A 15,636-nucleotide genomic window follows, 5' to 3' on the forward strand; every position below is an offset into this window, starting at 1 on the left:
TTTTGGAATGGCGAAAACCAAGATCAGTACCCGTTTTAAAAGTACAGTGGAACCTCAGTTTTCGTACACCCTAGATAATTATTGCAAAAAAGTGTCCCAGATTTCGTACACAATCTCACTTATCCTTAGCCAAAGACACAGTCTCTTTGAACAATGGACAGTAGTTCTTTAACAGTTGGGACACTATAGACAGATTCTGGCTGAGGAGTCCTTCAATCATCAATGTGGGTGTGGAGTTTGTGTTTAGGATGAACATAAAAATGGATGGTTGGATGGATGATTTCTTGTGAGATAAAATTGCTTTGATTTTCATCTGACCTTTTGGAATGGATTAATTATGACGAAAACCAAGGTCAGTGCCCGTTTTAAAAGTACAGTGGAACCTCAGTTTTCGTACACCCTAGATAATTATTGCAAAAAAAATGTCCCGGATTTCGTACACAATTTCACTTATCCTACAGCCAAAGACAAAGCCAAAGTCTCTGGGAAAAATGGACAGTAGTTCTTTAAGTTGGGACACTATAGACAGATTCTGGCTGAGGAGTCCTTGAATCATCAATGTGGGTGTGTAATTTGTGTTTAGGATTAACACAAAAATGGATGGTTGGATGGATGATTTCTTGTGAGAAAAATTGCTTTGACCTTTTGGAATGGATTAATTATGACGAAAACCAAGGTTCCCCTGAAGTAGGGTTGGGTATTCATTGCATAGTATGCACTGGGATAAGGTCATGTCAATGTCAACTCCAAAAGAGGAACACTGTCTTAAATGTCATAATTTCCTGTACATATGTGTTATATTATTATATTATTTTATATATTATTATATTATATTATTATTATATTATATTATTATTATATGGTTAAAAGTATTAAATAGAGGCAGGAGAGGAATTCAAAGATTGCAGTTCATGATTCAATATTTGTCATTGTAGACGAGGCTTGGTAAAACGTGCTCAGCTGATGACAGGGAGTGCTCGCGGCAACAAGCAGCATTGTGAGCAACAAAGCACGGTACAAAAGATGCTATGTCATTTGTCAGTATGCAGAGATGCCGCTCTGCAGGGTTCTCGGTAAAGTTCACACCAGGTAGGTGAGAAAGGGTGGGGGGGGGAGAACAAAAAATCAGAAACCTGTTTATTCTAAGTGCGGATGTGTTCAGTGACAGTGGCGGAGGCACAAATAAAACAAGCAAGGACAACCAGAAGACACGGTGCCAAAACTTTCCATTTTGTGTGTCTTTATTGTGGACATGACATGATTTACAAAAGTATAACAGAACTGAGAATGGCTCAGACGAGGTAGAGCTTTCACATCAGCTTGCTGGCTTGAAACGACACAGTAAAAATAAAAATAATGACCCAGAAAATCAAAATTACCAAATGCACCTGTCCTGCCTCTGTCCTTGTGTCCTTTTTGAAGTGATAATAAATACAGATTTCAACCAATACACTTGGAATAATAAGGTCTTCTAAGGTACATTAATCATCAAGTTCATCACAAATAAAAAGCTCACACACACACAAAAAAAATACAACTTAAAATAAGTGATAAACCCCCGACATAAGAAAAAAAAGGAAACAGTCCCAGTGGGAGGCCAGACACGGCGAGTTAATGACAAAAATCCTACAATTTAGCAAAGAGAAAGACTAAAAACAAGCTCTTACATCTTCATGAAAAATAAGCAGTGCTGCACCTCAACTTGTCAAACTTTCCCCGAGGAAACTAAAAAGCAGTACAAAAAAACTATCCGTCATTAAAATCTATGCAAAAAGCCTCTAAAGCCAAACTGACATTGAATTGTATTAGCTGGCAACGTTAAAAAAAAAAAAAAAACATTCTCAACGTAACCTTGGCTAGAATTGAGCAGAAAGTTTAAAGCAGGAATCTAGTCTAAGTGCACTAGTAATGCCATTTGGTTTCTACCGCTGTATATAAATGGTTTGGTACGAGTGGATTACGCATACATAGTTTATATTACACTCACTCCGCGGCTGTTGCTCACTTTTTCTAAGTCACACTTCGGAGTACAAATTCCTAACCGAGGAGCGTCATCTTAAAGGGAATTCTGTACAACGTATGAATTAGTACTACACTACACTACAAGGCTAGAATATCCATTTTTTTCAAGTATTTTCACCAACTTCAAGACACACATTTGTGTATCATTAGGCATATCCAAGCACACCATATTGTATGCATATGTCAACAACCAGCGGCCGTTACATCCGTTACATCCGTTACATCCGTCGCTCATTCAAAACGACTGAGGTTCCAAAATTGACTTATAGTCTAATTCTCTGTTAACTGCTTTGAATCGTCCATGCGTGCAAAAAATGAACCCGCCACTTCCTGTATATCCCTGACAAGTGTGATGCTCTCCTTCCACTCGAAGTGTTGAGGCATGGTTTACTCGGTTCAGGTGTTGCTGAGAACACAAACCCAAGTAGAAGACACAAAAGAATTCATTTTAACCCCCATTGAAAAGGATGTCGTTTACTACAGTTTGTATAAGGAGGGGCTGCAGAGCGTGGATGTTAATATTTATGTTAGTAAGTATTTTTAGGTTGGAAACAATCACATGCACATGTATATGTTACGGCTCAAAGGGGTTTATGTCATTATTTAGTGGCATGGCTGAAACACAGAATGGGTATCAAAAGACTTGTGTATCGTCCTGAGACCCTGGTTTAATGTCCCGCTACGGGGCCAAGAAGGCATACAATACTATACCATAACTTTTGACCGCTGATTACTCTATTTTCCGGACTATAAGTCACACTTTTTTTCATAGGTTGGCTGTTCCTGCGACTTATACTCCAGAGCGACTTATAAATGAAAAAAAGTGTTTATGTTACATAAACACTGGACACCTTTTGTGTTCATGTTTATTTTTGTGTAGCTGAATAAGCATTGTGTTAGCATATCTTACACCTATTCAGCCTGTTCTCTATTATTTTATTATTGTTAGAACTTGCCTTCCAAGAGGACATGATGTCTGTTTTGGTCAAGTTTGTAAAATAAATTACCCGCAAAAAATGCGATTTATACTCCAGTGTGACTTATGTATGTTTTTTTATACCTAATTATGCATTTTTGGCCTTGTGCGACTTATACTCCGGAGCGACTTATAGTCCAGAAAATATGGTGCTTTCTTTTGAACTCTTATAATCCTAAACTACAAATCATTCAATAATAATAATAATAAACATATTATTCTGGAGGGCTGCACGGCGGATGAGTGGTTAGTGCGCAGACCTCACAGGAGACCCGAGTTCAATCCCACTCTCGGCCATCTCTGTGTGGAGTTTGCATGTTCTCCCCGTGCATGCGTGGGTTTTTTTCTGGGTACTCCAAAAACATGCTAAGTTAATTAGCGACTCCAAATTGTCCATAGGTATGAATGTGAGTGTGAATGGTTGTTTGACTATATGTGCCCTGTGATTGGCTGGCCACCAGTCCAGGTTAGACTCCGGATAGGCTGCGGTAGAAAATGAATGAATGATTATTTTGGATATTGATCAACTGTATTGCTACTGTGCAGCGGTCATGGTAGTTGACCATATTAAGACCGTAATCAAGAAAACATCACTTTGAGATTTTTTTGTCTTAGTTTTATGCCGAATGCCCTTTCTTCTCTGTGTGTACCGTCAAAATACTAGGAATAATCGTGAAACCACAATGTACCTGGTGAATATCGTCATTTTAAAGGGGATGCAGTAACTCTATGTGATAAAGAAGTACATTTCTTTCCAGTAAAAAAAAAAAAAAACATGTCTAAAATCCCTAATGATGCTGACTATAGCCCATCTCTCCGCTTTTGACATCTTAGTGTCACTTAGCAGAGAGCAATCACACTGGCAAGCATTAACAGGATTCTATTTGCCACCAAAAGTGCACAAGCTGGACTGTAATTTGTGCAATTCCTATCTGAGACTTCATGCTTCTCCAACTGCAAGTTTGCAGCGTAAATCAAAGTCAAAGTGTCAGTATGAGAAAGGCTCAGTAATATAAAGGAGTTATATAGATGGAAACTGCCGGCACTCAGCCCCCTTCCTCTTCAATTGACAATAATTGTATGACCATAAAAATGGTACACTCATTTATAATGGCTATTAAAACGCAACTCTTTTTAATGAGCATTAGTGCAGACACATCTTTCTCTCTCCCACTAATCTCACCTCCCTGCCTCTAATCATTCCCCCTCAGAGTGGTCACTCCTAAGACCGCACTTAAAGAGTGGAGCCAAGTGACTTTAACGCATTTGTGTATGCTGACACACACACACACACACACACACACAGAGGCATTTTAATGGCTTCCAGGCCTGAAGACAAACTCTTTATAGCTGCTATGATTAGTCGATTAATCAATTATACAATCCACAGAACATTTATCGGCCTCTATATTGATAATCAAATAATCACCAGTCATTTTTAAGCATGTTTGATGCCGCCTTAGTCGTTGCGGTAGGACTCTCCATTGTAGGACAGTATAGGATTGGTCAAGGGCAACATATAAATTAAACACAATCTTCATTTTTGAGAATCGGAGCATCAAGTTTCGGAGTCCTGCAATACTTTTCGAGCTGACAAACTCTTCATTTTACTGCACATTGAGATACATTCTCATACTGTATGTGTCCAGGACTGTACTGTACCGATTGTATTGTAGAGGAATATTTTCCATGTTTGGATTATAAAACATCTCCCTCAAACTACAAAAAATATACAAAACTCTCATTAAAGGATGTTCAAGGATGGAGAAAATGTTTCACATTGTCACCTACAAGCTGTAAAGTTCATCAAGTCCTCAGGTGTTTCAGTCCCTGACTGGTCTGGAGTCAGACCCAGGTCCATGACAGGACCTAAGATGTTCTTGTGGTGTCGGTGGTGGTCTGACAGCTCCTCGCTCCTCAGAGCTTGGTAACGAGATCCTTGAGTCTGGGTACTGGCTGTTGTCGAAAGGCATGTGGTGGACACTTTGGACGTGTGTCTTCAGGTTCCCTTTCTGAGAGGCTCTGTATGGGCAGAGCTGGCAGCAGAAAGGCCTCTCCCCTTGATAAAAAATAAATAAAAACAAAAGAGACACAGAAACAGAACATTTCAAAGGTCATGTGGTGGCGACAAGGGATTTGGTGACATGACATCAAGCGTGTATGCCACAGATGAGACGGCACAGTGGAAATAAAATGGGGAGGAAAGAGCAGCATAAGACACATTTAACAGGAAGAAGGGACACTTTATGCACGCGATATGGACCAAACTATTGGGACACCTCCGCATTACATCTAAAGCAGGGGTCTCAAACACGCGGCCCGTGGGCCAAATGTGGCCCGCAGGACACTAGTTTGAGGCCCCGCGCAAGTTTGATATGGATGCTATATGGTATCATGTACCCAGAAAAAATTATTACATTTGATTAATGTTCATGTTAAAAGTTAAATAACTGTTAATAGTTATCCTCCCTATAAGTGTGGAAGTGGTAAGTTTTTGTCTATTTAAGTTTAAAGGAAATAACTTGAAGGCTACCGTTTAGGTCGCTAGCTCTCTAGTTTGCGAGTTAGCATGTGTCTCAAGACCCTGCAGGTGTTTTATGGGATGTTAGCAAGGCAAGTCCTTCCACATCGAAGTCATCCAAGCATGCCTACGGTATACAGGTGGTCCGTGAACACTGGACATGCTCCAGAAATACTGTAGTTTCAGCACACTCAGCAAATGCAGTGAATACTCATCTTGCATACTGCGACTGGACTGGAAACAGTGAACGCCTCATTCGAAAGCGACACAAAGTGAATAACAGTGCTTAATTCATCGGTTAAAAAAATGAAGTTAATTAACTTTTTCCACTTCATAAAGTCTCCCAACCATAAGGCAAGCTAATACGCGTGGAAATACGCCACGGAAAAGAAAATCATGGAAGTGACAATGCACATCAGAGCTCAGAGAGAGGCGACACCGGCAGCATGTTCGACTAACACGGCCATCATTAAGGATAACCATCATCTGCTCCTATGAAAGTGACAGTGAAATCTAAGCACCATGGTCCAATTTATCATTTTATTACTTCTCCTCCCTCTTCTATGTCCAGCTCCCAATAAAAAAAAAAAACCTTTCTAGATCTTCCAGACTCTGCACCTCCCTGGATTTGCTGCCTCCCGCACAAACGATCCGTGTGATTTACTCCACCCCCAACGCACCTCCAGGCATGTCGAGCCCACTACGCCTGTGTATGAGTATGCACACTCTATGCACACACAGCTTGTGCATGGGCATGCCCATAAAAGGCAGTCTGGGTTGCAGTGGCAGCAGTAAAACTCAGTGCAGAACTTTCAAATGTACAAACCTCATTGTCTGACCTGTCAGCGTCGTTTAAGAAGAGAATATGAAATTGTAGCAACATTAATAATCAGAAAAAAGGACAGAAAAAAGGATAGTTGGTACCCTTTAATTTTTCTATTGCTGTATCTTCAATGTGAGCGACTTGGGACTTAATTCAAGTATAATTTAGGTATAAGATCCGACACACCACCTGTATGAATCTTGCTTTCATCATACTGGAACAGAAAGGTCCTTCCCTAAAGTGTTCGGACAAATACTTTATTTATTGATGTATTCGTTAATAGGTGCGTTGAAATACTTTTGACTGTATAGTGCAGGTTTTAATTCCATGATATTGCTTCACATGCCAGAACAGCCCCTTTCTTCCCGAATTCTACACAAGTAAGCCACATATTCCCGTCCAAACAGTCCTAGTTTTATCTCCATGCACTTCACTCAATCAACTTAGCCACCCTGTGCCCCGTACACGCACACACGCACACACACGTGCATATATCTTCTAATTAGACTGACCTACAATGGGACAGATAACAGACCTCAGCAAAAAAAAAAAAAAAAGAATAATAAAAAATGCTCATCTCACACCTGAACAAAACAAATGAGATTGCCATTTAATTGCACCTAATTATCATTTTGATGAATGGAAGAATATCAAAGCGGGAAAACAAATGACTCCCCGTGCCCTGCCCCCGCCATTTTCCCTGAAGAAGACACAGGGAAATATAGCTGTTATCATACATCATCAGAAGCACAACAGAGAGAAAGAAAGGGGGTGTTTGAGGAAGAGAGCGATAACAACAAAATAGGTATAATTAATCATAAAGGGAAATAATAAAACAGCTGGAAAAGAAGGTGAGTATTAGACGTGAGAGGAAAGCGAGTACCTGGGCGACATCGCCCTGTGAGGAGACATGGCTGACGGGACTGCTGCACTACATTATACTAAAGGTTATCGTCACCGTAAAGCAGCGTCAACACTGCATCTAATTGGACCCCTCCGCCAGACGCCTGCTCCCATCATTCATATAGCATGCGGTAAATCTCAGTCATGTGGGGTGTGTGTATCCACGTGATTAATAAAGTTGAGGTTGCGGCGTGTACAAGCGAATGTCAAAGCAGAGCAGATTTACTTCTGCTTCCCAACTCGGCCTCAATTCTTGTCTTTGTGACTGACTGGGGAAACTAAGGCCGGGCAGTAATGGATGGAAGGCTGAGATGTTTTGCATATGTGTACTCTGATAATACGCAGGATTTTATTTATTGTCTCCACCTTTGACTGCGGTGCACGATAAATCTTACTCTGATGATTTATTACGCAGCACGCGTAAAAGTGTAACATGTCATTAAAATTTTGAAAGATAAACTTGATTAGCTTGTGATGCTGATTTATTATGAGTCTAATATAGTAATTATTGGTACATAAAAATACAGCTTGATTGATTACGGGGTGACTATTGGTGTGGCTGATGAATGAAATGTGAGTATAATGTTACGTAGTTAAATGAAGAATAAATTAATAATAAAAATATTAAAAGATTTGGAAGAAATTGATTAAAAAAACAATGCTATCCACTAAGAAATGAAAATAAATACATATTCACATGAAACTATCTTTTAAATACCGTACATTTTAAGTATGTTGCCACTTTCTTGTGCCCAAAAGACAATAATAAAATAATAAAATAAAAATAATACAAATAATAAAATAAAAATGATATGATACTAATAATCATTATATTATATTATATTATATTATATTATATTATATTATATTATATTATATTATATTATATTATATTATATTATATTATATTATATTATATTATATTATATTATATTATTAATAATAGAATAATTATATAATACATCAGGGACCAACAACAAATGGTGGAAAACTGGGAGAAATTCATATGATTCGACGCTGATGTTATTTGATTTCAGATCAACATTTGCAATAAAGGTTACTGTTGTAATTATGAAATTACATTGAGCTCCAGAATCCTCCCCATGTGTGCTTTCTAGGGTCAGATACGATTCCCTATGTGTGAAATCTGACTTGAGGATGACATGTGCTAACGCCAGGTGCACATTGTGTGGAAGAGAAAACACCATAAGCGGGCTTGAGGGTGGTGTAGAGGTCGACAGCGTTACACAACATGCAAGACACGTGCAACACAAAGAACACCACACACGCATGCAGAAGCAATGGTGGTGCTGAGTGATTAGCCGTTGTGCCACATACTTGTTTGGGAACTTCAGAAGCGGTGGTGTGAGCATCAGTACCTCTGTGGAGTCCATTTAAATCAAACCCAACTGTGAGGGGAGAAGGAGGAAAACGGGGGTGGGAGAGGTGGGAGAGGTGGAAGAGGAAGGGGTGGGGGGGGGGGGCATTTGGTTAAAAGCTCTACCAAGACCCACATAAGCATTTTGTTTTCCCCTTCTGCCACCAGCCATACAATGCCAAGTGGCTTTCACAACCAGCGAAATGGAAGGAGGCTGGCAGTAATGATAATGGCGGTGGTGAAGGCGATGATGATGGTGATGATGATGGCGATGGAACTTGGTGGAGCCAAGTCAGTGATTTAATATGACGCATGTTAATAGAGGCCTCGGGGTGGCTGGCCTTTTCGGCGTGCGCACGTCCACGCTGAGGACAATCGTCGGTGACAACATTAATTACAGTCTTGGCGAGTGTTTACAGAGCCCGTGGATGGGCGTGAGTGTGTGTTAATGCGCTGTCTGTGCGTGTGTGTTATCGGGGCTTAGGGGATGCTGAGCTTTGCATCACTTACCATTTGGCCTCTGTCGCTTACAATCACTGGCGGTGCCACATATCATTCACACTCTCCGTAAAGAAGCTATTTATCTCACTGTCTGCTGTGATCGCTTCATTCTCACATGATGGACGTGACAGGACAGGGAAGAGAGGAAGGAGATGAGGCGGGGACAAGTGAAGGAGTAGAAAGTGGGAGGAGCCATACAAGCATGGGAAATCTGAGGGAAGGGAAGAGAATAGCAAGGCCAAAGGAAGGGGAACTTTGGAAATAGGTAGCGAGAAAATGATAATTCCATTTTGAGAGGGATGAGGTGGGAAGATCAAGTGGGAGGAAGCACGGGGGTGAAAAACGAATGGAATATTGTAGAAAATGGGAAAATCCAAGACAATACAATGTATATACATATATACCATTATATTGATTACAGGCTAATGTTCGATTATAGACGTACATTCAAAACACTCATATGCATGCGAATATATACTATAGTATATTCTCTGTGTTTATAGTAGTTGGTACATCTTTGAGACTAAAAACAGCTTGCAAGCTAAGGAAGTGTGAGCACCCCGTATATAAACAAACATGCATGAAGGAATGTTCGGGCCACATGACGGAGAAACAAATCCAAGAACAAAATGACACAATTACGAGGCTAATTCACGATTACGCAAATAAATCTAAATCTAACATTAAAGGAATACATGTGGAATTGTAAAGAATTAAATTAAGATGCAACAAGAATTAAATTGTAGTTGTATAAACACAATGTGAGTGTCCTCCAGAAGTTTTGAAACAATGAGGTCATAAATCTGGTTTGGATGTACAACTTAGAAGATGGTATTTAGAGGTCAAAACAACATGAAAACCAGAGGCTGTCTATGGATGAAAAGCAAGCAATGGTGAATCTGAGAGAAGACAAACAAACTACAACCATTTGGAATGTGCGGAATAACAAAAATAAAATAATTGGCCTCACTGTTCCAATACTTGTGGAGAACACTGCATCTGCGTTAAACACAGAACTCTTAGTATCTTGAGATATTTCACAAATGTTCACAAGCACGTCTAAGCCCTCATTCCATAGTTATTTTAACAATACACCTTGGTTCATGTTATATAAACATATGATTCTCTTACCAACATTATTCATTTCCACTCTTCTGACTGACTTTAAAGTGTTAGAATGCCAACTGTTGCTTTATTATGAGCAGTCAAATGTGGGCAGATTTAAAAAAAAAACACTGTTTTTGTTTTAATCTGTGTATACGTGCATTTAGCCCGAGTGAATTTCTTTTAATAAATTGTACTGGTATGCATGCTAATGGACTCATGAGACAGGTGAGAACAAATGTTATCCTCTTTCATTAGAACGAACAGTTTCATCTCTGTAATTGACATGTGATTAATAATGTATACAATTTGTCACAGGTCAGTATGTAAAGAAAGAAAAAAAAACGTTTCAGTTTAAAAAATAGAGACAGCTGCCCGGCCCAAGGCAAGGAAGGACTCACAGACTGGCTGTCACACTCAACTGAACAAAAAAGATCCGTTTTGATTTATTTGGGTACATGCAGGAATGTAGCACAGAGTCCGACAATGACTTATTGTTGAGTGTAAATCCTTCCATGCATATATTCTCTATAACTCATAGGAGTTGTCTCCGAGTGGATAAATAGCTGAGAGGGCGATGATGTGTGTGAGCAGGTGTCATGCGAATGACTGAAAATGTTCTAATACATGAATAATTACAAGCTGGGGGGGTTATTTTACAAATTGAAGAATCATGTTGTCCTATTCTTGCAAGTACCACAGTTGTGTCAACTCTTCCTCTACGTCCGTACCCCAAGGGGGTGTCCTCATTTTTTTCAACATGAGTGTATATAATTTACTTTTTATATGATTACCAACAACATGCATGTTAGACTAACTCCACAAACTACAACTTCGAATCCATATTGTTAGATGTCGTTTATGTCTATGATTGCTGTAACCGCTGCATTGGATTGCATATAACCTTTTGGCTGCAGGCTCTACTAGGATACTACAATGGTGGCAACCTTTGTGTGTTAGCGTGTAGTTTAGTAGAATGGGCTATTTACCTGTATGGGACCTCATATGAGTACGCAGGTGGCTGGGCTGACTGAAACTCTTCCCGCACTCGTGGCAGAAATGTTGTCCCTGTTGCATGAGAGACCTCAGCATCCCTGATGACACATAAGCAGATGCAGGATCAGCACAAGTGGGTTGCTCCGGTTGCTTTAAGTTACTATCTCAGAGGTCATTTTCTATACACTCAAATCATGTAAGCTGAATTAAAATTCTGCATTTGTAAGGATGGGGCGGCACGGCGGTCGAGTGGTTAGCGCACAGACGTCACAGCTAGGCGACCAGGGTTCAATTCCACCCTCGGCCATCTCTGTGTGGAGTTTGCATGTTCTCCATGTGCATGTGTGGGTTTTCTCCGGGTACTCCGGTTTCCTCCCACATTCCAAAAACATGCTAGGTTAATTGGCGACTCCAAATTGTCTATAGGTATGAATGTGAGTGTGAATGGTTGTTTGTCTATATGTGCCCTCTGGAGCCTATCCCAGCTGACTTCGGGCGAGAGGCGGGGTAAATTCTGGACTGATAACCAGCCAATTGCAGGGCACATGTAGGAAAACAATCATTCACAATCACATTCATACCTATGGACAACTTAGAGTGGCCAATGAAGCTAACTGTGTGGCCAACATGCTAACATAAGTAATATTTAAAAAATAAAATATGTCACTAAATATAGCAGCATAGAAAATAAATGAATAATAAATGCCACCAAACATGTACAAAAAGGAAGTTCAATAAGTTAGGAACTTCTTTTACTTCACTTTATTTTCACTTTCCACTAATTTATCAGGAATAATTTCTGTAAAGAGAATACAAAAGGTGGTCATCATCCTCATAAATTCATAAATTCAAGTGTTTTGCTGCGTTTGAGGCCAAATGAAGTCCTAAAGGTCAGTGCTGCGCACAAAGCGATCGCATGTACATTCGCACAGAAGCACGGCTGCAGCGGTGGAGGTAGGCAGCGATGAGTAGTGGACAAGTGCAGGCATCATTAGTATGTCTAATGTGTCATTATGAGCTGCTAGCTCCAGGGGCTGGACTGCAGCTGTCACACAGCATCATCTCACAAGCTGACAGCCAGACACACACACCGCATAAATTACAGGCAATTAAAACGCCCCGGCTGTGATGTGCCCGCTCCGTTGCCCGTGTGTCACATGTCAGGTGTGTGTGTGTGTGTGTGTGTGCCTGCTGCATGCGTTGTATGTGTTTAAAGAGTTGTGTATATTTGTGTGTTTGTTCTAATGAAGGAATGTCAGTGTATACGCACACAGACACACATGATGATGCCCGATATTAAAGTAATATAAAACGCAGGGATGAGTATGGAAAAGCTGTAACTTGTTGAATATACTCCTGAACTACAAAATGTCATATGCTAAAAAGTAAAAGTATTTAAAAGTAATGCTATACTTACTTTATACATTAATGTTATCATTGCTTTTGTGGACAGCAGAGGCAAAGATGGCGCATCTATTCGACAACACGCACACTTTGGATGCACTTCAGTGGCCTCTCTGTCTGATACGTAACTGTCTTAAAGGTCTAGGGGTGTACTTTTGGGGAGCTTGGTAGTGAAGCTTAAAGTAGCACGGTCGTCCAAGCATCAAAACAACTTTCAACCTCAGCCTCTGTTTACTTGTTATGCGAGTTTGTGTATATTTATAAGTAGAAAAGAGGTGAAAATGGGACCAGTAAGATATGGGGAGGAGAGGTGACAGAGAGCGTCTCTGGCACCCAAACTGCTGGCTGGCCTCTGGTTACTCCACTTCTACTTTGGCCTGCCAGCCCTTCTCACTGATGCACTAATGAAAGACAAGACAGAGCCGGATGAAAAGCCCAAGCGCGCACACAAACACAAGCACATACACATATTCCGCAGAAAAAAAAAAGGGAGAAAGACTCAGCTGCTCAAAAAAGGTCACTTTATAGCATGTGACTCAAAGGGCTAAGGCGGATGGTGACGATATGTGCCTGGACGGGTGACAGTGATGTCATGCGTCTGCTCTGGGGCTGTTGTCTTTGACCCCTAGCTCCACGCAGCCCCACTTGACCTTAGAGACACAACTAAAAATGGGCAAATAATGCTGGTGTTCGGTAATGACCATTTCCAAAGCAGCTGGTGGGATAATTATTCTGTCTCATCTCGCTGTCTCTCTCTTTGCCTCTTATGTTCCCTCTCGCTCTGTTTGGCCTCTCCCCATTCGCATCTGTGTGAGTCTCTCATCAGGCAGAGCCGTGACCTAAACAGTTTGTGACAGCTTTCTGGGAGAGTGGAGCTACAGACGAGGCATGCCTCACAGACCTGAACACACCAAAGGTTCTCTCACGTCTTTCGCAGAAAAATAAATATATTAAATAAATACACACACGTAGCCTTATTTTGCGTCGGAGAAAAAAAACAAGCACATATGGACACACAAGCTGGCTCATACGCAGCCTTTTAACATATCTCACACACATGCGAGCGCATGTGAATATTATCATTTGATAACTAAATTTACAAACCCCTGTTAGTTAATGGTTGTCATTCATTTCAATATATTTTATGTTGGGGGTCAACTATTGTAACTGGTATTTTCCATGTAAACAATTCTACACTTTTCAATAAGGCTCGCGGATATGTGCCCGTAATGTGCATTTGTGCACCTGTGCATGTGTAGTACCCACATGTACACACAAACACCTAAAATTGTAGACACCCCAAAATGTATATAACGAGAACCCTGATACAGATATCCAAAAGTGTAAACACATTATTTATAGATTCTGACCACTGTGAAGTTTAACCCAGTATTAATAGCACTTAACATATAATATCAGTCAGCGGCATAGAAATTAACTGCCTTTTTGTTGTTGTTGTTGTTTGTTGAGACAAAACAAGAAAAAATGACTCCTTACCATTAGGATCCAAAAGTCCATTCGAGGCACCCCAGCGGTGGTAAAGCGCAGCCAGATCATGCGGACTGTAGTTTTTTAAGAAGCCGAGGATGTCGTTTGGCGTTTCTGGAGTCTCCTGCTTCATATTTCCATTCGGTTTTGCGGGGAAGGAAGACGAACCTGAATAAGTGTGCAGCATGCTGCCATGTGCCTGCGATGCTCCGTAGCTCTGTCCCATTGTGGAGCTATGGATGATGGCACTCGGCCTCGTAGCATTCATGCGTTGCTCGTTGTGGTAGTTAGTAAGTGGCTGATGAGAGAACCCTGCAGCTCGGTTGTACTCTGCTTGACCGCTATACTTGCTAGACAGCATGAATCCCAGTCCCTCCTGTGGCATCACGTAATGGTCTGGCCTTCTGGAAGATGTAGAGGAATTGGCGCATGGGGCCGGGGAATGTGAACTGGTGCTGGGGCTCTTCTCAACAGAGCTGGAGGATGACTGTGAGCTTCCTCTGGCGGAACTAGTCATTTTGTGTCTGAAGCGAGGAGGCTGATTCTGAGGGACTCTCCCACAGTGAGATTTCGAGGCGGATGTTGAGGCTCTCGACAGCGTCGGCGAGGGGGTAATTGATGATGGAGGTGTTGTACCTGCATGATCACCTGCCTTGTTTTTTTTCCGTACCTCGCTAGCCTGCATCGGGGGCCGTGTACGTTGGGCACGTACAAGTGTTGGCAGCGGTGGACATTCCTTACCCCCCAAGACTGGTGGGGGGCCAGTGCGCCTCCTTGAGGATAACGAGCTGTCTCTGGGCCCCTTGTTGTTGTTTTTCAGCGCCCATTTTGGTGCCAGATTGGAGCTACTACTTGTCATGCGGTGAGCAATCGTCTGGTGCATCCACAGAACCTCAGGATAGAGCGTGGAATGGGAGCAGAAGGAACACTTGTGGTTTGGAAGGAATTTCTTGTCTTCGGTTACGGGGGCTCTGCCTCTGTGACCCCCAGCTCTGACACATAAATCCACAGGGGTCAAGACAGGATCAAGTGGAGAGGAGCAAGTGGAAGGGTGAGCTGGAGGGGATTCAGCATTTGTCAGCCCCTGCAAAAGGGCTTTCTTCAACTTGGGATAACCATCGGGGGTGACTCTGGAAACGGGGCTTGTGTTTTCTGCGGAGGAAGCTGGATGTTGGACACGGACGTGAGCCAAGTAGGTTTGGGACTCAGTGGTAACAAAGTCACACAAGCTGCAGATGTAAGGCTTCTCATCTGCAAAAGAGCAAGAACAAAGCAAAGGTTCATTAAAACAACATAGTCTGCTTCAGACTTTTGAATTTTCTACCACCATCTGGGCTGGAGTTTTAGATTTTTTATTGTAGTACAACCAATTCACCACTAAGTGCCGCTATTTTCCAACAGAAAGTCAATAAAATATTGACCTGTTTACACTTAACCACTCACTTACTGTTTATCCACACTAATCATGTTGATGCTGATTGTAATATTATTGTGTTACATTGTTATCACAATATTTTACA

The 15,636-nt window shown here is 41.2% G+C and overlaps 1 protein-coding gene across 3 annotated transcripts in view; it reads right to left on the reverse strand.

Moving 5' to 3' along the window:
- Nucleotides 1-1,058: 1,058 nt before the first annotated feature.
- Nucleotides 1,059-15,636, reverse strand: part of LOC131105506 (zinc finger protein 516-like) — a 38,528-nt gene continuing 23,950 nt past the window's right edge. For 2 of the 3 annotated variants that reach the window (XM_058053665.1, XM_058053666.1), the window contains exons 3-5: nt 14,126-15,367; nt 11,218-11,322; nt 1,059-5,057 (exon numbers count right to left, since the gene is read on the reverse strand). In XM_058053665.1, coding sequence (XP_057909648.1) covers nt 4,822-5,057; nt 11,218-11,322; nt 14,126-15,367 — 1,583 coding nt within the window. In that variant the 3' untranslated portion in view covers nt 1,059-4,821. Of the gene's footprint in view, nt 5,058-8,583; nt 8,655-11,217; nt 11,323-14,125; nt 15,368-15,636 lie in introns of all 3 variants that reach the window. The other variant, XM_058053668.1, reaches the window with a different exon arrangement.

The sequence above is a fragment of the Doryrhamphus excisus genome, chromosome 17 (assembly GCF_030265055.1).
Source record: "Doryrhamphus excisus isolate RoL2022-K1 chromosome 17, RoL_Dexc_1.0, whole genome shotgun sequence".
NCBI lineage: Eukaryota > Metazoa > Chordata > Actinopteri > Syngnathiformes > Syngnathidae > Doryrhamphus > Doryrhamphus excisus.